At 40.0% G+C, this 20,955-nt stretch overlaps 1 protein-coding gene across 2 annotated transcripts in view; it reads left to right on the forward strand.

Moving 5' to 3' along the window:
• Positions 1-20,355, forward strand: part of GSR (glutathione-disulfide reductase) — a 42,266-nt gene extending 21,911 nt beyond the window's left edge. Inside the window, exons 5-13 of one of the 2 annotated variants that reach the window (XM_008541705.2) lie at positions 806-953; positions 3,424-3,478; positions 6,449-6,548; positions 9,891-9,977; positions 11,318-11,476; positions 14,481-14,592; positions 15,843-15,974; positions 16,699-16,832; positions 19,397-20,355. In XM_008541705.2, coding sequence (XP_008539927.2) covers positions 806-953; positions 3,424-3,478; positions 6,449-6,548; positions 9,891-9,977; positions 11,318-11,476; positions 14,481-14,592; positions 15,843-15,974; positions 16,699-16,832; positions 19,397-19,546 — 1,077 coding nt within the window. In that variant the 3' untranslated portion in view covers positions 19,547-20,355. Of the gene's footprint in view, positions 1-805; positions 954-3,423; positions 3,479-6,448; positions 6,549-9,890; positions 9,978-11,293; positions 11,477-14,480; positions 14,593-15,842; positions 15,975-16,698; positions 16,833-19,396 lie in introns of both variants that reach the window. The other variant, XM_070598099.1, reaches the window with a different exon arrangement.
• The last annotated feature ends 600 nt before the right edge of the window (positions 20,356-20,955 follow it).

The following is a 20,955-nucleotide window of genomic DNA, read 5'->3' on the forward strand; positions in this document are numbered from 1 at the left end:
TTACCTCTACTCCCTTCACCTTTATCCTTTTTGCTTTCTCAGCCTTCTGTTCCTCCTCTAGACCCATCATTCTTCAGTGTGTTTTCATTGCAAGTGAGGAAGACTTTCTCCCTCGACTCCTGGGGGCAAAGATGTAATCTTTTTCCTTTTAGGGTTGACTTGCATATATTTTTTGGTCTTGGGTGTTGGCCTAAGGGAGCACCTTTATTTCTTCTTACTGTACACTTCTGCGTCAAATGGCAACCCTCTTTCCTAAGCGTCAGTTAACAGTCAGAAGTTCTGCAGAAACTTAAATATTGGAGAGTTGTCTTGGCATCAGCAAACCCAAAATCAAAATCCTCAGCAGAGAAATGGAAATATCTGATAAGTTGTGTAGGCATGCAAATGTGGACAACTTACTAGGGTAATGGGATCAGGTAAGCCTGACCACAGAACAGAATGTTTTAACATTTTGGAACATCCTTGGTTCTTTTTTTTCCTTTTTTTTGAAGTGGGGGAAGGTTAGCCCTGAGCTAACATCTGCTGCCAATCCCCCTCTTTTTGCTGAGGAAGACTGGCCCTGAGCTAACATCCATGCCCATCTTCCTCTACTTTATATGTGGGACACCTACCACAGCATGGCTTGACAAACAGTGCCATGTCCGCACCCGGGATCCAAACCGGTGAACCCTGGGCCACTGAAGCGGAACGTGCATGCTTAACTGCTGTGCCACCGGGCTGGCCTCACATGCTGGGTTCTAATTTAAGTCATCAGGTGTTTTTGTTGTATCTTAAGAACAGGCTAATGTCATGGTTCCTTCTCCAGTCCCATATAGAAATCATCCGTGGCCATGCGGCATTCACGTCTGATCCCAGGCCCACGGTAGAGGTCAGTGGGAAGAAATACACTGCTCCACACATCCTGATTGCCACAGGTGGCATGCCCTCACGTCCTCAGGAGAGCGAGATCCCCGGTGAGTCTTCCAAAAGCAAATGCTCATCAATAACAGTGAGAAGAGTTTACTGTTGTTTTCAACCTTACAAGCCATGCTAGGGGATATGCCTATACCAGTTCTTTCTCATGTCTCTCTCATGACAAGGCCGTGAGAGAAGATCTCTGCAGAACCAAAGTGCGTTTGGCTTAACTGGTGCCTGGTGATGGGACAGAGAAAGATATTTCAGCCAGCTCCAGGCTCAGACATAGTACAGGTAACAGCCTCCTCCCTTCCGTCTCGGCATGGTGGAGATTTCTGGCCTCAGTTTGTAAGATGGGTTATTATTTACAAGACACATGATTTATTTACTTTTTTGTTTAAGAGAGAGAAATTTTATAAGGATATAACTTAATTACCTAATTAAGTGTTTTTATATGCATGTTTTTCTCATATGGAGAATTATAAAATTAAAGCAGTAAGAAATCTTAGAGGTAATCATATCTGCCTTTGCATTTTATACACACAGGGATGAATTGTGGATATACTGCCTTACTCTCTCATAAGAAATGTGTCTTTCTCCCCAACTAGATTATAAAGTCTTTGTGAATGGTGATTATACTTTATACATCTTTTGTATTCTCCCTGGATTGGCTTCATAAGACTCATGCCCAACCTGAATTTATATGGAAAATGTTGAGTGTGTATGCATTTATGCATTTTTTTCTCTCTGAGAGAGAAGGATCCATAAATTTTCAGCAGCTTTTAAAGGGGGTTCATGACTCTGAAAAGGTAAAGAACAACTACCATAAGAGATATGAAGATACTGTTCTCAAGTAACTTAAAATTTAGTTGGGAAGATTAAACGTAAGCATCTTGATATGGGACAGTCTCCAAAATTGATTGTTAAATGAGAAAAAGCAAGATGTGGAACAGTGCATATAGTATGCTACGATTTGCCTTTCTAAAAAGGCAGGGAGACTATCCAGGTGCACTGGAGCATCTCTGGAAGGATACTCAAGCATAGCAGTGCTGCCTTCTGCCAAGGAGAGAACTAGAGATAACCTGCTTTTCAGTGGATGCTCTGTTATGCTTTTTGAATTTTTTAACATATACATTTCTAATTGAAAACATAAAATAAAAGCAAATGCAAAGAAATAAAATAAAAAGTAAATGTTACAAGGTAACTGCCAGACAGTCAGAGTTCGGATGCTCAGAGGTGGGACAGACTATTATGGGCTGGAATAAACAAAAAGACTTCCCAGGAGGGAGGCTCCCAAAGTGAATATTGTGTGCTGAGGAGGAAGAAGACTGGAAGAACCAGTGGATGATAAAGATGTCTGTGAAGGACATTCAACCCATTCAGCCAGTTTTTCTAGCATTGAAATTCCAGAGGCGAATCCAGCAAGCTGAGACTGGAAGAGGGCTAGGGCCCAATTGTGAAGACATATAAAGTCAAATTAAGGCAATTTCTAGAATTCATGACCACTGGGGCAAATAATTGTTAGCTTACATATAGGGTAGTGACAAGACCTAAGGATAATTTTAGAAAACGATTCTGACGGTGACTAACAGAGGAGGGAGGCTCTAGAACAGTTAGAACGCTGCTGTGGTGGAATGTGCGGGAGGTGATGATACGGTTCTGAACTACACGGTTAGCACCTGAAATGTGATGGCAAAGCGCAGTTCTGCAGACAGCTCCTGAGCCACTGCTACGTGCCAGGCACTAGAGAAGAGGACAGGTGTAAAAGACTCGGAGAAGGAAGAATCAGTTACTGTGTTTCATCGATTCCCAGACACTTTTAAAAAAATATATGCAACACCTCTGAAATCAGGATATGTCCTTTAATCATGGTGCCTTGGATTTGGCGAAGTACAATATTTTTAATAACTGATGAGATAGAGGAGGATGTTGAGAGAAGGAATCAGACTGACAACTCAAGACTTTGGATTATTGCTGGAAGGTCGTCCCTTTAACTGAAGGGGGAAACTTGAGAGAGGGATATGCTTTGGGCCATAAAGTTAAGGCTCAATTTGAGTTTGAAGCAAAGTAGAATTGTATAGCAGAGTAGTTAGAAATATGGAATTGGAACCTGGGGAGAAGGGCAAAATTGGAACGATGTATTTGGAAGTCCTCCACAACGAGGGGAGAGTTGGTTGAAACCTTTGGAGAAAAAGCAGAGAAGAGGGCCAAAGCTGAGCCAAGAAGTTCCCACCTACATTTGGGGGCGGGAGAGTAAAGCAGAGTCTATTCATGAAAGCTGAGAAGATCTTAGTTCCTCAGAGAAATTTAATAGTTCTTTAGTCATCACTGCTCTTATTTCTACAGAGAAAATAAAAATGTTTACCTAGGGAAGATTTGGTTGGCAGCTTCCCAAATGGAGACCTTAACAAAACTTGTCCAGACAGAGTGTGATGGCTGAGAAAGTGTTTGGTTCTTGCGTAAAGTGTGATTATTTTACAGGAAAAATAGTCTCAGTCTGTGTGATCTATGTTACATTTTCCTACATAGGTGCCAGCCTAGGAATAACCAGTGATGGATTCTTTGAATTGGAAGAATTGCCTCGGTAAGCTGGTTTCCTTCCTGACCTCGATGTTCATTATTCCTCCCTCTCTCTTGCTAACATTTCTTCTACTTCCACCTCCCAACCATTGAATGTAGGCCGTTCCTGAATTCTCTTCTCCTTCCTCTTCTCTGTTTATGGCCTTGGGTATCTCATCCACTAGCACCCCTCAGTAAACAACTCACGTCTTTCACGCTTTTGATCAAAGGCCGTTGCAGAATTTTTAGAACCAGAATCAAGTACAGGGTAGTTTTGAAGAATAAACAGTAAAGTCCTAAAACTGTCTTCTTTCTTCAACTTGGGAGAGCATCAATTGGTAATGCGTCTCAAGTAACTTATTCTGGTTTTCAAAGCAGCTAGGGCAAGGGGATCTCCATAAATGAAGGCTGTGTCGGTCTCACAAAAATAGATTTTCTGAAATTGTCTTTTATACGTGTTTGTCCAAATAATCTTAGTAAACTTCTGTCATTGATTTAGATACATAGAAAAAAGATAAGGAGGAAGATGTTTTCTCTAATTTTAAGAAGCTGCCAATTGCAGGCTTTCTAGGTTAGAGGGACTCTTCCTTCACTCATGATGAGAGACAACCCCTAGGAACTGGAGGAGGGACCCTGTTGACCCAGGAACTGGCCTTTATCTCCTGAACAGCACTCGTTCTGGAGTCAGTATTGCTCAACTCTGCTGCTCCCTCAGCGAGTGCTGACAATCCAGTTTGAGGTCTTAATCCTGTGCTTTTATAAAGGCTTTCATGGAGGGTGACTAACAATCCATGCTCAAACCCTTAGCTTAATTCACCCGGCGTCACAAACAGTTAATAAGGGGATAAGAGGGCTTCTTTGCAATACCATAGCTGCAGTGGAAATGTCCCATTGAGATATTCAGACCAGGCAATCTTCTGACTTTGAGAAAAGCAGACAGTTTTTAGCTTTGCTGTCTACAGGGCATGGAAACCTGTTAGAGAACAGACTTTTCTTCCCTCATGATCCACCCTGTACTGTTTGGTCTTAGGGTTGAATAATATGATACTTGTGAGAATGTATCCAGAAATGTGGTCATGACTAGTCATGTTTAGATGATATAATTCAATCTAGACTCACCCTAAAAGAAGCTTCATTATAAATATCTGTCCATTAACTATTTTTAAGTCGTTTATTAAACTTGTATTGCTAGCCATACAAGTTTAATAAATAAATTTATGCATATTGTATACAAAAGACTCTGGGAACATAGGAAAATGAATTAACAATTATATGAATTTTGTTTTCTTTTTCTCCTTTAAGACTCCTTTATCATTGTTATGTTGGTAAATAAGTGAAGAGTTGGAGGAAAAACAAATTCTGTAGGCAAGGTACCATGTTCTATGGGCTGTGTGATTCAGTTTTTGCCCTCACTTGTTGGATGAGGCTGGAGTGTGGACCCTGTGGAATGCTCTGGTACAAGTAGATCTGAGAGCCCTAATGAGGTAAAGAGAAGTGCGTTGAGGATTTGGCGGGATATAAGATCATTTCCAGTGGACATGTCAGTGGTAAGAGGTAGAAGAAAGGCACCTTGGGAGCTGAGGGGGAAACACAGCACTCGTCGCAGTTCTCTGAAGAAGCCAGCTTGTTTCACATCTATTTCTTATATGTCCCACTGCTTGGAATGGAACCTCTGCAAGAGCTACTCGTCTTTCAGGGATCTGGAGCCCTGTCAGAATCGGGAGCGTTTCCTTAACCCTCTACTCTGCAGGACTGTTGACCTCCATGCTTCCACAGACCCCAGGGCATGTCCCCTCAGGAATTCCTCAAGGGCAGGGACTGCTACCCATCCCGTCTAGTGCGATGCTTAACAGAAGTAATGATAATAAATGTTTGGGCAAGAAAGAGAAGATGAATAGAAGAAAGAAAACAAGAAAGAAGGAAGACCCAAAGAAAGGAAAAGGGGACAATATGTAATAGGAAAGAGAGAGATAGAGATGGAATAAGAAGTATTTCACAGTTTTCAAACTGTTTAGACATTTCTCTTTTCATACCCTGGGTTGTAAGATAAGAGGGTCCTTACCTGTAACTTGCAGCCATGTGGATTCATACTTCATCCTCCATCTAAACCACAGCCCTCTGAAGATAGGAACTCAATGCAAGTACCTGCTTGTAGACTGTGCTAAAGAAGGGTTTCCTGTATTCTTCCCTGATGGCTTACTCTTACCCAAGCATTGGAACAATGGTAGAGGACCGTATTTGAAGCTTTGGAGAACTCCAGCCCCGAAGAGGATAGCTCTGGCTGAGGGGCACTTATTCTCTAGGCTGCAGCATAGAAGTAAACGTTATTGCGCTTGGGGCCAGGATCAACTTCTCCACCAGTGATTCACACGTTCGTCCAGCATTTATCTGGTGTTTAAGATACATTCTTAGACCAAAATGTATGCAAGGAGCCTTGTTTTAATTCAGACCTATCCTACAAGTTAAATGGCTTGCTTGAATTGGCCTTTAATCATATTGCAAAGATTGGTAGAACTGAATAATGATCAAAGAGAAATACTGAGCAGAGAAGAATAATGGTGGTGAGAATAGTGGTGCCAATTTCCATTTTAGTTGTGAAGATAAGGGATCATCTCTAGTTTCAAAAGTTTTTTGTTTGCTCGCTGAAGAAATGAAACTAAGGAACTTTTAAAACAATTAAAAATGTATTTCCCCTCCACAAAGGGATATTTCCTACTTAAAATTGCCATGCGGTTTCTGGATGGGATCTTGGAACAGGAAAAGGAAATGAATGGAAAAACTGAATGAAGTCTGGAGTTTAGTCGATAGCAATGTTCCAATGTCAATTTCATAGTTTTGACAATTGTACCAAAGTTATGTGAGATGTTAACCTTAGGAAAAACTGGGCAGAAAGTATACAGGAAATCTCTGTCCTGTCTTTTCAACTTTTCTGTAAATCTAAAATAATTCCAAAATAAGTTTATTTAAGAATATTACCCCTTTGCTCTCCTTTTAGCCGCAGTGTCATTGTTGGTGCGGGTTACATTGCTGTGGAGATAGCTGGGATCCTTTCAGCTCTGGGTTCTAAGACATCGCTAATGATACGGCATGATAAGGTAAGTGAGAGTTTTCTCTTCTGTTGTCATTAATTACTAGGATGCAAAGCAGGTGGAGGTCGGTTGGGTTTTTTCCATGTGGAGCTGCATAGAAGCTGTTAGAATTAGGCCTTATGTCCTTCCCAACTACCAGCTGCTAGTTGATAATGATGATTTTGATTTGATCAAACTGGCTAGTATTTCATCATTAAGTGGTGGATAGTATCAGATAACCTTAATAAGGAGACATGCAGGCTTCAATATAAAAATTAGTTAAATTGAACAGACTACCAGGTTCATTTCTTATTCTGGAAATCAATTTCATATGCTCAGGTAGAGTCAAGTGGTTAACAGTCAAAAAAGTTTACTAAATTCTTTGCATTAAAAGAAAACTTATGAAGGATATTTGCACCCCTATGTTCATGACAGCATTATTCACAATAGCCAAGAGGTGGAAGCAACCCAAGTGTCCATTGACAAATGAATGGATAAACAAAATGTAGTATATTCATATAATGGAATATTATACAGCCTTAAAGAGGAAGGCCGTTCTGACACATGCTACAACATGGATGAACCTTGAAGATATTATTCTAAATTAAGTAAGCCAGTCACAGAAAGACAAATATTATATGATTCCACTTATATGAGGTATCTAGAGTAGTCAAACTCACAGGAACAGAAAGTAGAATGGTGTTTACCAGGGGTGAGGGGAAGGAGAAAGTGAGGAATTGTTTAATGGGTACAGAGTTTCAGTTTTGCAAGGGGAAAAAGTTCTGGAGCTTGGTGGCACAACAATGTGAATACACTTAACACACTACAGAACTGTACACTTAGAAATGGTTAAGTTGGTAAATTCAATATTACGTGTTTTTTTTACTATAAAAAATAATAATAGAAAAGGAAGCTTATAGATCATCTAATTAAACTTCATTTTGTAGATGAAGATGATAAGCCAAGGCAGGTTTTGTGACTGCTAATTAGAATCAAAACTGAGAGCGAAGGTCTCAGAAAGCCCAAGCCAGTATTCTTTTTGCTAAAATCCTGCCTCCATGTTTGTCATTACTTGTGAAGTGTTGCTTTACGTATTTTGTTGATTAATCATGACTGAGCACCACTGGGTTGTGGCATCATATGGGAGCTTTCAGAGACATGGTGTGGGGCAATAACAAGAATGTTGGCCTAAGAACCTAGCTGCCCCTAACAAGGGTGTGACTTGGGCAAGTCATTTAACGCCTTTGGAACAGCACTTGTGAGATCCCTGACCACTCAAATGCTGTGATTCAAATTCTTGATTATTTTAGCCAATGGAGGGAGACGAGAGAAACTGACCATCCTAGTCAGTGTGTACTCCAAGGAACTTCCTCTTTGGCTTTCAGACTTGTCATATCATTAGCCCCCAGGAAATTTATGTCCCGAATGATGTTTTTCATAGGTAAATGTTATTTTGCATTTCTGGAATATATCCAGCAAGTTGGAAGGAAGGAGAAAGGCAGAGGGACAATTTAAGTAAATTAATACACAAATAAGCAAACCGCAACAGTTTATCAGTAGAGTAGATAGCTCCCACATTTGGAAAATTGGCTTGTTTGCAGAGAGCAACATCTACTTCCTGCCCTCCCCCACCCCCAGTGCATCAGGCTCATTCTCCTTCTTCTCTCTGTCCTGGCGTAACTCTGTTCTAGAACTATTCTGTGAATAACTCATCACCTTCCTCCTTTACGCTTCCTGGAGTGTGTGGCATGTGTGTTATCAGAAAGAAATCTCTAGAGAAAGAAAGAAGAGGCGTATGAGTAAAGAAAAGTTGCTGGACAGTGACAACTATTATTCCAAAGAATGGTCTCCCTAGGGTGGTAAATGGAATCCATCATATGAACATTGAAATCCAACTGGAAATAACATTTAGGGGATTCTGAAAAAAGAACAACCATTCTAGCAGCAAAACTGTAGATTAATTGTTATGTCAACTCTATTTCTTATTTCAGTGATGTTTTGCTGTAGAATTCATGTGGCTCTTAATTAACTCAAGGCTATGTAAGAGTCTCCTATTCCTTGAACTTCCTAAAGGCAAGCAATAGGATAGATATTTCAGCACCTAAAGTGAAATGAACAAATAATGATACTTATCTCTGGGCATATTAGATACTAGTAACATTGCTTATTCATAGAAGTGCCAGATGCTTTTTAAATCTTACAGTTCTACTTAAAGTAATACTATCTCTTAATTCTGTCCTATGACACTGAGTTCTGCTGGTTAATTATATATCTCAGGCTGTTTCCTTGTTACCAGTTTTACATGTCTTTAACTGGGTCTTCTTTTGTTTGAAAGAGGCGTGATCTGTCTCATTAGATTCATTGCCTTCCTTAATTAGTTTAGCTGACTATTAAATCTACTGCATTATCAATTCCATGATCTCCCACATGCTGATACCATCTTTGATGCTGCATTCCTTAGGTAGAATTAGGATAGACTTTCACCAATAATGTGGTATAGGGAAAACATGATTTTCCATTCCCTTTCCAATAATCTGCTTTTCTACTGAGCATCGTCTTCCTCTTATCTCGCTCCTATCACCAGATCACCACAATCATCGTCATCCCTATCATCATCACCACCAAGTCCTCCCCAAATATATTTTCTGGCAGCTTGATGTGCTCTTGTGATTTGTGAGGCTTGAGCATCACTCCAAGTGTATACTGAGCCCTCATAATACAGTCTCATCAGACGTGGTCCTTGTCTTCAAGAAGGAGTTTAACTCTCTCTAGCCTTATTCCCCACTCCTTTCCTCAAATTTCTTCTATTCAAACTGGCCTACTTGCTGTTCTCCTTCTGTAAGCTGGTCCCATCTCCTTATGTTTGTATGGCCTCTTCTGCGTAAGGTGCTTTCCCTTCCCAAGTCATCAAGATCAGTGCACATGCCATACTCCCCATGAGACCTTCCTTGGTCTCCTCTCTGTATTTCTGTCTCTTCTAAACCTCCTTATCTGCACATCCTTGAAGTTAATTATCAGTCTGCCTTTTATTCTAATATTTTACATCTTCCACATAATAGAGCTTAATACATATTTGTTGATGGAAGGAATGAATAAGCAAATTTATAGTGTTGATCTCAGTGATGTTTCGATGATTTTGTTTCAGTGATGTTATGAAGTTGCAGTGAAGTCAGATGTAATACAGACATGGGTGGTGACACAGGAAAATAGGATTTCTTAAAACTCCACTCATAATATGGCCATAAATGAAGAAGGAGATGAGAAGGAGGATGATACTGGAATTTCTCTCCCAAGTTTGTGTCATATCTTTAATCAAGTTTTATCCCTTTCCCACCCACCCGTGCCTCTGCTGTCACTGTTTGTATACAGGTACTTAGAAATTTTGATTCAATGATCAGTTCAAACTGCACTGAAGAGCTGGAGAATGCTGGCATAGAGGTCCTGAAGTACTCACAGGTATGACCGAGCCCGGGGCATGCTTACAGCCCCTAGTTGTCTGTCTGCTGTCAATCACACTTTCTGCTTTTGGCTTCACCCCATTAGATTTATAAACACAAACTCTATGTCTACCACAGTCAATTTACTCCTTTCTAGAGTACTACCAATTCTTTATCCTAAGAAGATGTATTTCACGTTAGTATTTTAATGAAGTCAAGGTGTAAAAGATTAGAAATCTGGTAATTGAATTTAGTTTAGTTAGAACTAAAACTTTATTTTTTGTGCTCAAATGCCTTATCAAACACGCTTATTTTTCAGGTTTATCTTTATCTTTCAGGAAATATTATTATGGAATCTATTTTTAAAGCATACCCTTTTGGATTTTGCAGATGGAAAGAATTACCAAGTACTTTACTTCTCAGGGGAGCGCCTAAATTTCAGTTTTCCTGGAGCATTAGACTTGTAAAAATAATTTTTTTCCCCCACAGTTTTGCCCTTTCAGCAAGGCCCTATCAAGTAAGATAATAAACGTGAATACACTTTGTGAATGAAAAAGTGCTAGACTGATGGTGGGGGTTACCATCAGACTCACCTTGGGACCTTCACTAAACTGTGTATGTACTCAGCTCTTCTGACTTCATTCTCACTCTCCTTCCCCTGTTCTGATTAAGAATGTCCAGAGGGGGTCCAGCCCTGTGGCTGACTGGCTAAAGTTCCACACACTCCACTTCGGCAGCCCAGGTTCGCAGGTTCGGATCCTGGGCACAGACCTACTCCACTTACCAGCCACGCTGTAGAGGCGTCCCACATACAAAAAGTAGAGGAGGATTGGCACAGATGTTAGCTCAGGGCTAATCTTTCCTCAAGCAAAAAAAGAGGAGGATTGGCAATGGATGTTAGCTCAGGGCGACTCTTCCTCAGGAAAAACAAAAAAGAATGTCCAGGCAGAAGCAATGACTGTGCAGTTTGAAAAAATTTCTTAATGATGCTGCTATACAGCCCATTTCCTTCCCGCATTCCAGTTGCAGATCACTGTGCTTAGATTTGTACTTAACATTTTCTCATAGTTTTTAAGAAGTACACTTTAAAATACTTTAAGTTGAGCTTTAGGATGGTGACATGAGCTTACATTTCTGGCCATTGGCTGGATGATCTGAGGCAACCTAGGAAACAGTCTTGGCTCCAGGGAGTTCTGGTGTTAGTGGCCTTTCGGCAAAAGTAAATATGTCAGAGTGTAATATGCACGTGTAGGATTCAGTAGGGGTTTTTTAAATGTTAAAAATTCTGTTTTCCTCTTTATTTACTTTCTTTCCTTTCACCCCTTCCACCCCTAGTTAGCACGTTTTATTTGCCAACAGGTCAAAGAAGTTAAAAAGACTTCCTCAGGCCTGGATGTCTGCATGATTACTTCAGTTCCCGGTAGGAAACCCACCTTGACCATGATTCCAGATGTTGACTGCCTGCTCTGGGCCATTGGGCGGGACCCAAATTCCAGGGACCTGAATTTAAACGCACTGGTAAGCTGACGTAGTCTGCCTAAAACATTCTTGAATCTGTTAGTAGTCCTGTGGTTTCCCATGCCCCCTGGCACCCAAAATTTGGGTGGGTATTATTGGATTCTTTTCTGTTTATTCCATGTGTTACCGAACCAGGTTCATTTTGCCCATCGCGTAGAAAGCCCATCACCGAAATCACAAGTTTGCAAAGAGAAAGGGTTTTTATCACAAGGCAGCCAAGCGAGGAGGCAGGAGAACAAATCTCGAAACTGCCTCCCCGAAAAATGGGGATTAGGGATATAGATGGGGTTAGGGGGAAAGGTGGTCTGAAGTGTGGGGATAGATGATTGGAGGTAAGGAGAAGCAAGGTAATTGATGATCTGTACAAGCGTAGTCACCCTTCATGGTTCCTCATAGGACACACGTTCACAAAATGGTGGTGTTAGCATGATCTGAGAGTGGACCTTTCAGCCTTTTGACATCAAAAGGGTTGCTTATCACGTGTTTGTGCAGGCCCGGTTGATGGGTTGGTGGTCTCAACTGACCTGAACTGGACAAGGGAGTCTTAATTCCTGAAAAACAGCTCAAACGTCTGTTACCGTGGTGACCCAGGCGCCAAGGCGCTGTTATCTGTAATGCGAGTCAGATAGTATATGGCCTAAGCAGCACCGTTAACCATGGGTGGGCAAACAACTAAAAGCTATAATTGAGACTTGCAAAAAAATACTTTAGTTACTAGCCACCTAACGATTAATGGCTAACTGTTCACTGGTTTCATGTGTGTCCAGTTTGTCACTAAATCCCATTGCTTCTTCCTTTGAAATTAAAAAAAATTTCTTTTCCCTTTCTAGCATCTCCACTCTAGATCAAGACCCTGCCACCTCTAATCTAGATTGTCCAGGAGCTTCCTGACTAGCCTCCTCCTTAAAGATTTCCTTGTTACCAAGATGCCTGTCTCTTTAAAGCCCTATAATTATTCCTTACTGTCTGCAACTCTAATCCTGATTGTAACTCGTGTTACAATCAGGTGTGTAACTCGTCTTTGACCTTGTGGCTCGGGGGTGGGGGTGGGGGGGGGATGGGAACACGTGTGAAGCTGATCTACCAGTGCTATCATTAGCATTCTTATTTGTTCTTTTAAATTTTGAAGAAAAGTCTAGGGTAGCAGCTTGGGGCGTGGGTCCCAGAGTTTGACCCAGTTTCAAGCTTTAATTCTCTTACTTACCAGCTGCATAGCCTTAAGCAGCTTAATTACTCCTAAGTTTCAATTGCTTCATAAATATGGGAACAAAAATAGTACTTGCCTCATTGGGTTATAGAGAAGAGTAAGTGAAAAAATGCAAAGTAATTCGCTTAGATGCTGGCTTATAGAATGAACTCAACAGATGTTAACCAACTGCTGTTGATGATGATGGTGATTTTTCTGATATGCTATATAATAGAATATTTTATATGTTTGAGGTTTATATATTTGATAGAGCCTCTTAAGCAGTGTGTAACATTTTGATACATGTTCTAATATTAATATCTGTTATAATGTGGATTCCTTTTTCCTTTCTATAAAAGGTGTTTTTCGGCATTAAAAATATATATATCCAGGGAGATTTTACTTGTTTTTAATCCTGCCATTCAGTGAAATTTAGTAAAACTAGTTGTCTATTTTCATATTAAAGGTAGCTATCCAGCTTTTCACCTTTCAAGAGATGTTTTGCCATTGTACAGACATAGGGATTGGTTGGTCCCTTTTTCAACTATTTTTGCTGAAGCTCTAAAAAATGAGGCAAAATTTTTCAGTCTCTTTCACTGTTAAGATATATTTGTATAATGAATAATTACCTCGTGTAGGTCTTGTCAACATGTTACTAACCTAATTTGATCTTGTCAACAACTCTTTGAGGGGTAAGGATGAGGAACCAGGGACCAGAGATAATAAATAATTCACCAGGCTGTAAACTCCATGGGTTATGGAGGATGTCTGTATTGCCTACCACTGCATTCACAGTGACTAAGATAATGCCTCCTTTGTACTAGAAGCTCAAAAACGTGTTGATAGGGGCTGGCCCCGTGGTCGAGTGGTTAAATTCGCGTGCTCCGCTGCAGGTGGCCCAGTGTTTCGTTGGTTCGAATCCTGGGTGCGGACATGGCACTGCTCGTCAAGCCACACTGAGGCAGCAGCCCACATACCGCAATTAGAAGGACTCACAACGAGGAATATACAACTATGTACCGAGGGGCTTTGGGGAGAAAAAAGGGAAAAAAATAAAATCTTTAAAAAAAAAAAAGTGTTGATAAATAGGTGACTATACAAGGTCTCATAACTAGTATAAGTGGCAGGGCTGGGATTTGAACCCAGATCTGTCTAGTTCCAGAGGTTGTACTGTTAACCACTGTGTTACCCACTGCCTACTTCTGCTGTCTCTCTGCTTCTCAAATGAGAGTATGTACACTTGGAATGTGCAAAGCCACAAGATAAGCATGACACACCTTGGAGCAAAACTTTGAGTCAATATATAGGCAAAAGATTGGGTGAAAGGAAACAAGAGTATTTTTTTAGAGTAGAAGGCAAAATTTACTTGGACTTTTTAAGATAAAATGGTAAGCTTCGAAGAAATCGCTTTTGCTGACTGCTTCAGGCTGGGCCCCTCCGAGGGCGGGGTTAGCGGGCTTCAGGAGGAGGGGTTCACAGGAAGAAGCTGAACAGCCCTGTCTTAGGCGGGCTCCACAGGGATGGCAGGTGGCACGTGGGATTCCTTTTCCTGTTTACCTGGCCAGTTGAACTGTACATTGCAAAGTCAAATCCTGTTAAAACATCTCAAAACTGGATAAAATACTTACGTTCTAGATTAAGCAAAAGATATGAAACCTGCCGACTTGCTAAGATGTTTTTCATCTTTTGGTTGAGTCTTGTGGTTTCTCGGAGATTCAGGCCAAAGAGTTGCTTGAAATGAGGTAGATGCAGAGATTTGAGCTGCCATTTTTTTGTAGATAGGCCAAATATTGACATGATGTCCTTTCACCATTTTAGGGGATCCAAACTGATGACAAAGGTCATATCCTAGTAGATGAGTTCCAGAATACCAGTGTCAAAGGTGTCTACGCAGTGGGGGACGTGTGTGGAAAAGCTCTTCTCACTCCAGGTAATGTTTCTTCTTTTCGTGGGTAAAGGAGGCTCTGTGTGTCATAGAAAACTGTTCAGTTCTTCACAGTCAGATCAACTTAAGCAAAGTTAAAAGGATGAGTGTAAAAATGTCTTAAAATAGATGTTGGTTGGGTACCTGATGTTTTCTGAGTAAGATTCATTTTTCCTTAAAAGACTTAAAAAAAGGCTTAGTGAAGACTGACGTTTTTATATGGATGATACGGTCACCATCTGAAGAACGCTCTAAGTTAGAATCTGAGTTGTGTGTTGTGACAGTGGAAGGAAGTGACTTTGGAAAGAAGTAACTCAGAGTGACATTCTTATTTGGCTATTTAATCTTGATAAAACCAAGATTGATTCCCGCCCCTCCCCCCATCTCAGACCTAAGCCTGCGTCCTGAGTTAACTGGCGCTGGCACCATTTCAAGCTCTTTGTCCTGCTTCTGTCTCTTAGTGACATTGCTCTATCTGCTTTCCCTCTGTACCCCTCTGGGACCTCAACAGTCTTTCCAAAATGGCCCGGGGTCTTACCTCAGAATGGAAACTCACACCAGTCGTGCACCCAAAGCCTTTTAGCTCCTTTAGGAAGTTCTCTTAACGAGAACAAGATAAGCCAGTTTCAAAAACTTCATAACATAATCTAACAATTGAAAATTATGTCAAAGTGAGGAAGATTTCTTACGTATCCTACTGATAATCTATTTTGGAAAAAAAAAAAACCTGTCAATTTGAAATCAATAAAATTAATAACTGATGCTTCTACTGAACTCAGGCATTTTTTTCTAAAAAACTGTTAGGATTAAACATAGGCTAAGGAGAATAAACTTAAGAAAATAATAAGAAATAAAAATAATTTAAAACATAAGCTTAAAGAAATCTTAGTGTGAACTGAATATGGTTGTAAAGTAGAACTGAAGATGCTTGAAACTTGTATAGTTTGCTCCATAAATGTTGTATCAAAAAGCTGATATCCTCATTAAGTAGATAACTGCCAGATGATTGGGAACTTATAAGTATGTCTTTTTTTTTTATTGTAATAGAGTATACAGAATTCACATTAGCCAGTAGTTTTGAATTGTTAGCTAAGGCATTGATATGTCTTCATGGTATTGAACTAGATAGTACAGTGAGCATTGGTGTAAAACTTTGTCAGAGCTAGTATGTTAGGCCAGATGGATAGTTAGTAGAGCAATTCTGCTGTGTTAAAACAAGCAATAAGCTAAACGCTGATTTTAAAATATCTTTGTAGTTGCAATAGCTGCTGGCCGAAAGCTTGCCCATAGACTTTTTGAATGCAAAGAAGATTCGAAATTAGACTATGACAACATCCCCACGGTGGTCTTCAGCCACCCCCCTATTGGGACAGTGGGCCTCACGGAAGGTAGGTATTTAAAAACAAAGGTTGTTTATGATTTCCTTCCCTCCCCACAACTTCAGGTGTCTGTCGGCTGACTAAATCTATCTCAGCCTCCAAGTTATACTCCTTTTTGGTTGGCCTCTTATAACGGTTCCAATGTCTTCCCCAACTACTAATATTTTGAGAGTGTAATTCATATTTTCACACTACTCTATCTCTTTGACTTTTTTTTAGCTTTTTCATTTGAACTAATTTCAAATTTGAAGAAAAGTTACAAAAGTAGTACAAAGGATTCCTCCATACCCTTAACGTTTTTGCGGTATTGTTTTCTCTCTCCACACAGACACACATACACACACACTGCAGTATCTGTTTCCTAAGAACAAGGCTGTTCCCTTACAGAAGCACAGTGCAATTTTCAAATGACAACGTTTAAATTGATACAATATTCTCTAAACTTTAGACCTTATTCAAATATTGCCACTTATCTCAAATAGTGTCATTTTTAACATTCCCCCCCCCCCCACCCAACGTCCAGAATTCAGTCCAGGATAATGCATTCCATTTAGTTTTCATTCCTCTTCGTCTCCTTTTACCAAGAGAGATTGTGTGTCCCTGATTGTGGTTTTGTTTGATATTTCCTCATGATTTGTTTTAGGTTGTCTATTTCTGGCCATCTCTCTCTTTGATAGCTCAGTGGAATTGTTTAGGCTTTTGATAGATGCTTTTTTTTCCCTCTGCATTATAGATGAGGCCATTTATAAATATGGAAAGGAAAATGTGAAGACCTATTCGACCTCCTTTACCCCAATGTATCATGCAGTTACCAAAAGGAAAACAAAATGTGTGATGAAAATGGTTTGTGCCAACAAAGAGGAAAAGGTATGGGAAAAATTCAGTAAGCGAAAGTGTCTTCAAGATTAGGGCTGAGGGGGGTATTTTGATGAGGTGGGGAGGGAAGAGCCTTCTCTGATTCACTTGGGGCAGTCCCATTTTTGTGTGTCTATATATATTGGAGTTCTTCATAATATTTCATTTGGAAGGAGGTACCACTGCTTTTAAAACATAGGAGGGAAAGGTTGAAAAAAGCTCACTGTCATTGACCAATAGGCCAGACTAAATAGACAACTTGGAAATACTGGTGGGTGTAAGAATTTAATGTAAGAGAAAATTTATATTTAAAAAAACTAATCAGTGAAGAAGAGGAAGTTTATTCAATAAAATTTTCTGAGGTAATCAATTATCTATTTTTGGTTTGACTGTCGTTTTTTTGGAGAGGAAGATTCACTCTGAGCTAATATCTGTTATCGATCTTCGTCTTTTTTTTGCTTGAGCAAGATTAGCCCTGAGCTAACATCTGTGCCAGTCTTCGTCTATTTTTTATGTGGCTCGCCACCACAGCATGGCTTGACAAGTGGTGTAGGTCCATGCCTGGGATCCGAATCCATGAACCTGGGCCGCAGAAGCAGAGCACATAGGACTTAACCACTATGCCATGGGGCTGGCCCCTGCTTTAACTTTTTGAGGAACTGCCAAACTGTTTTCCAGTGTAGCTGCCCCATTTTCTGTTGCCCTCAGCAGTGTATGAGGGCTCCATTTCCTCCACACCCTCACCAATACTTGTTATTGTTTTTTTATTAAAGCCATCCTAGTGGACACAGAGTGGTATCCCACTGTGATTTGGGTTTGAATTTTAAAAAGTTGTTTTTATTTTTTTTTGTTCCTCCTTCTCCCCAAAGTCCCCTGGTAGTTGTCTATTCTAGTTGTGAGTGCCTTTGATTGTGCTATGTGGGATTCTGCCTCAACATGACCTGATGAGTGATGCCATGTCTGCGCCTAGGATCCGAACCAGTGAAACCCTGGGCCACCGAAGTGGGGCGTGCGAACTTAACCGCTCAGCCACGGAGCCAGCCCCTGAACAAGTTTTTTTTTTTAAATTTTTTGAAGGATTTTGTTTTGGTATTAGGTAGCCCTGTAGGGCTTTTTCTACAAATTAAATTAAATATTAAAGTGGAGCTTAGCAATCTACCTTGGGAACATGGTTCTGGCTTAATTGAAGATTGAGATATAGTCTCCAACTTCTCTTATCAAAAAGTGCATAGTCTGTATCTGATTCAGTGGCCTCGTACACCAAAAGCCACAAGACATAGTCCTTGGCTTATAGAAATCAATGTCAATGAGGATTGACAAAAGCAGAGAATCAGAGCAAAGAGAAGAAAGTAACTGGATTGACAGCAAAACCGAGGTTGCTGTTTCTTGGTCCTGAACGTTCCTCAGTAGCCTAAGATTTCCAGATATTGAATCAGCAAGGTTCCTGCTCATGTCTTCATATCAGTTATTTCTCCATACCAGTTATCATTCATTCATTCATTTGATAAACATTACCTGATAGTCTACTAAAGACTAAGAACTGGATATGGAGAATAATACAAAGGTCCTGCCATCACCAGAGGCTCTTTGTAAATTCAGTTTAGATCACAGCGTCTAGAAACCTGGCTGTGTTTAATGTATATACAATAAGTGAACTGGGTTTTTTTAATTTTAAATTGAGATGTCCTTTTTTTTAATTGTAAAAAACACATAGGATAAAATTTATCATCTTAACCATTTTTAAGTGTACCATTCAATGTATTAAGTATATTCTTGATTTGTTTTTAAACAAAATATTTTTGTGGCTACATTTTATGTTTTCTAACTTTGTTTTTCAACAGATTATTTACCTAAAAAACCTTTTTGAATGTCTGAAGTTGAACATTAACTAATAGTTTTAAAATGTGTCAAGAAACCTCACTGGAAAATTCAATTTGAAACAAATGTCTCTTTACAGTCCTTCACGCCGTCATTCAGCATGTATGGACTGAGAGCTTCCTAAGGGCCGTCTTTGTGCTCAGCCATACGGATAGAGTTGGGAGCAAAAGCAGGCAGGGTCCCTTCCATCTAGAGATTAAAGTCTACTGGGAAAGATGGACTGTAATTGTCCAGGCCCATATAAATAAATACAACCTTGCGGTGTGATAGAACCATGATGGAGAAACTTTGCTACTGAGAGATCACATGATAGACAGTTTAACTTGGTTGGGAAGGCAGGTGCCGCTATCTGAAAAGTGAATGGGCTTTAACTCTTCAAAGAGAGGAGGAAAGATTGTCCAGACAGAGACAACAACTTGTGCAAAGGAGAGAACACGGTAAATGCTCAGGACAGAAGGAACACTGGTGAGGCCAGAGCAAAGAGAGCCTGAGGGGGAGCTGTATGAGATGGGCTGGGGAGGAACGTCGAGGCAGGACTACGCTGGGCCGTGTAGGCTGTGTTATACCATAATGGGATTAGAGATGTAAGTTTTTTAGAGGTTTTAAAATATCAGGTATCTCTCATGATTAATGAAAAATTTATTAGTGTACCTAATAAAAAAATTTTACTTTAGGAATTGCTCTCTTCTTTTTCTCAGGTGGTTGGGATCCATATGCAAGGAATTGGGTGTGATGAAATGCTGCAGGGTTTTGCTGTGGCAGTGAAAATGGGAGCCACAAAAGCCGACTTTGATAATACGGTTGCTATTCACCCTACCTCTGCAGAAGAACTGGTCACACTTCGTTGAGAACCCAGAGGCAGCTGGACCAGTAGACCTTCTGATATGAACCAAATAATCACATTTACTTACGTTCTCGTTTTATGTATTTTATTGTAATCAGAATCTTCTGATGGTGGAAATGTTCAGTAAATAATAGAACTTATTTATATAATTGGAAATTTGTTTTGTGTTCCAAGATTGATTTTCATTTGATCGCATCTCACAATAATTAATATTTTTCAGTTTTTTATGAACAGCTCTGTACTGCCTGGTTTTTTGTTTTGTTCTGTTTTCTTTTTGTTTCAGCCTCCTCCCAAGTATATAACTGTGTGAAGTACAGTTAATTAATGTACTTGAATGAATATAGCTTGCTAATTTTTATAGAGGAAGATGACAGGAGCTCTTCACATTTAAATAATATGAGTGCACAGAGTCATTTTATTCTATTTTTTTTAAGCCAGTACTGTGCTCTACATATTGCACAGCTGCTTCAAGGATGTGACCTGTCTCTGAAAGCATAGAACGTGACAGGCCTGCCTCCCTTATTTTATTCTTTCTTTTGTGTTAAATGACTAAGAATTGTTTGTGTTACTTTCATGAGATGAAGTATACCACACTTGGGAAAGATTTGAGGAAGCTGGTTACATAAGTGAGGGACATTTTAGAAGTGATTCCTGCTTTCAGGAGAGGGACTCAACTGCTTCCAAAGTCCCTTGCTCTGTTAAGAGTTCATAGTTTGATGAATGGTTTCAATTTGTGTGTGTGTTCCTGTCATTTTACTTTTCTGAAAACTGTTTCCCCAAATTTGAAAATAAAATCACAGCCTTTTCTTCTTATACAATTTGTTGTTGTGAATTTACAGGTAACATTTCATTTTCTAAGAATATTTCACATTGGGGGATCAGATGCCAACACTGAGCTCCCTTAAGGAGACTTAAGGCCGTGTGGAGAGAAGAGATTTTTCTTTGATAAATAAAAAACAGATATAAAGGAAACATTTAGCAAATTTAATGACTGAGTTGGAAGAACAGTCTAGAAATCACTTGGTTTTTTAGTATTTTATTTCCGTTAGCCTTTACCAGCTAGGTAAGTTAGTTAAGCTTTTCCATGGCTTTCGTAAGTGACACACTGCTACTGAAATTTTTCGTTAAGCTTTTACTGAATGTCTTTCTCGTTTGCCATGGCCAAGTTGCTGCCCTGACTTTTTAAGTAGGTCCAATGTCAACAAAAGAAAAACACCACATTAGCAACTAGGTTATGTAGCTGTTACAGCAAGAAAATAGGGTCTAAAAACCTGGACATGGACCGACATAACCATTCCCCCTTCTTCCCTGCCAGCCTAAAAGGTAGTGCGCCAATGTTCTGGGCTCCGCTGACCTGGTGGGTTTCTCAGTCTGCCTGGGGCCCAAACTTTGAGTGTGACTCCCTAAGGAAAA

Source organism: Equus przewalskii, chromosome 28, assembly GCF_037783145.1.
Source record: "Equus przewalskii isolate Varuska chromosome 28, EquPr2, whole genome shotgun sequence".
Taxonomy (NCBI): Eukaryota; Metazoa; Chordata; class Mammalia; order Perissodactyla; family Equidae; genus Equus; species Equus przewalskii.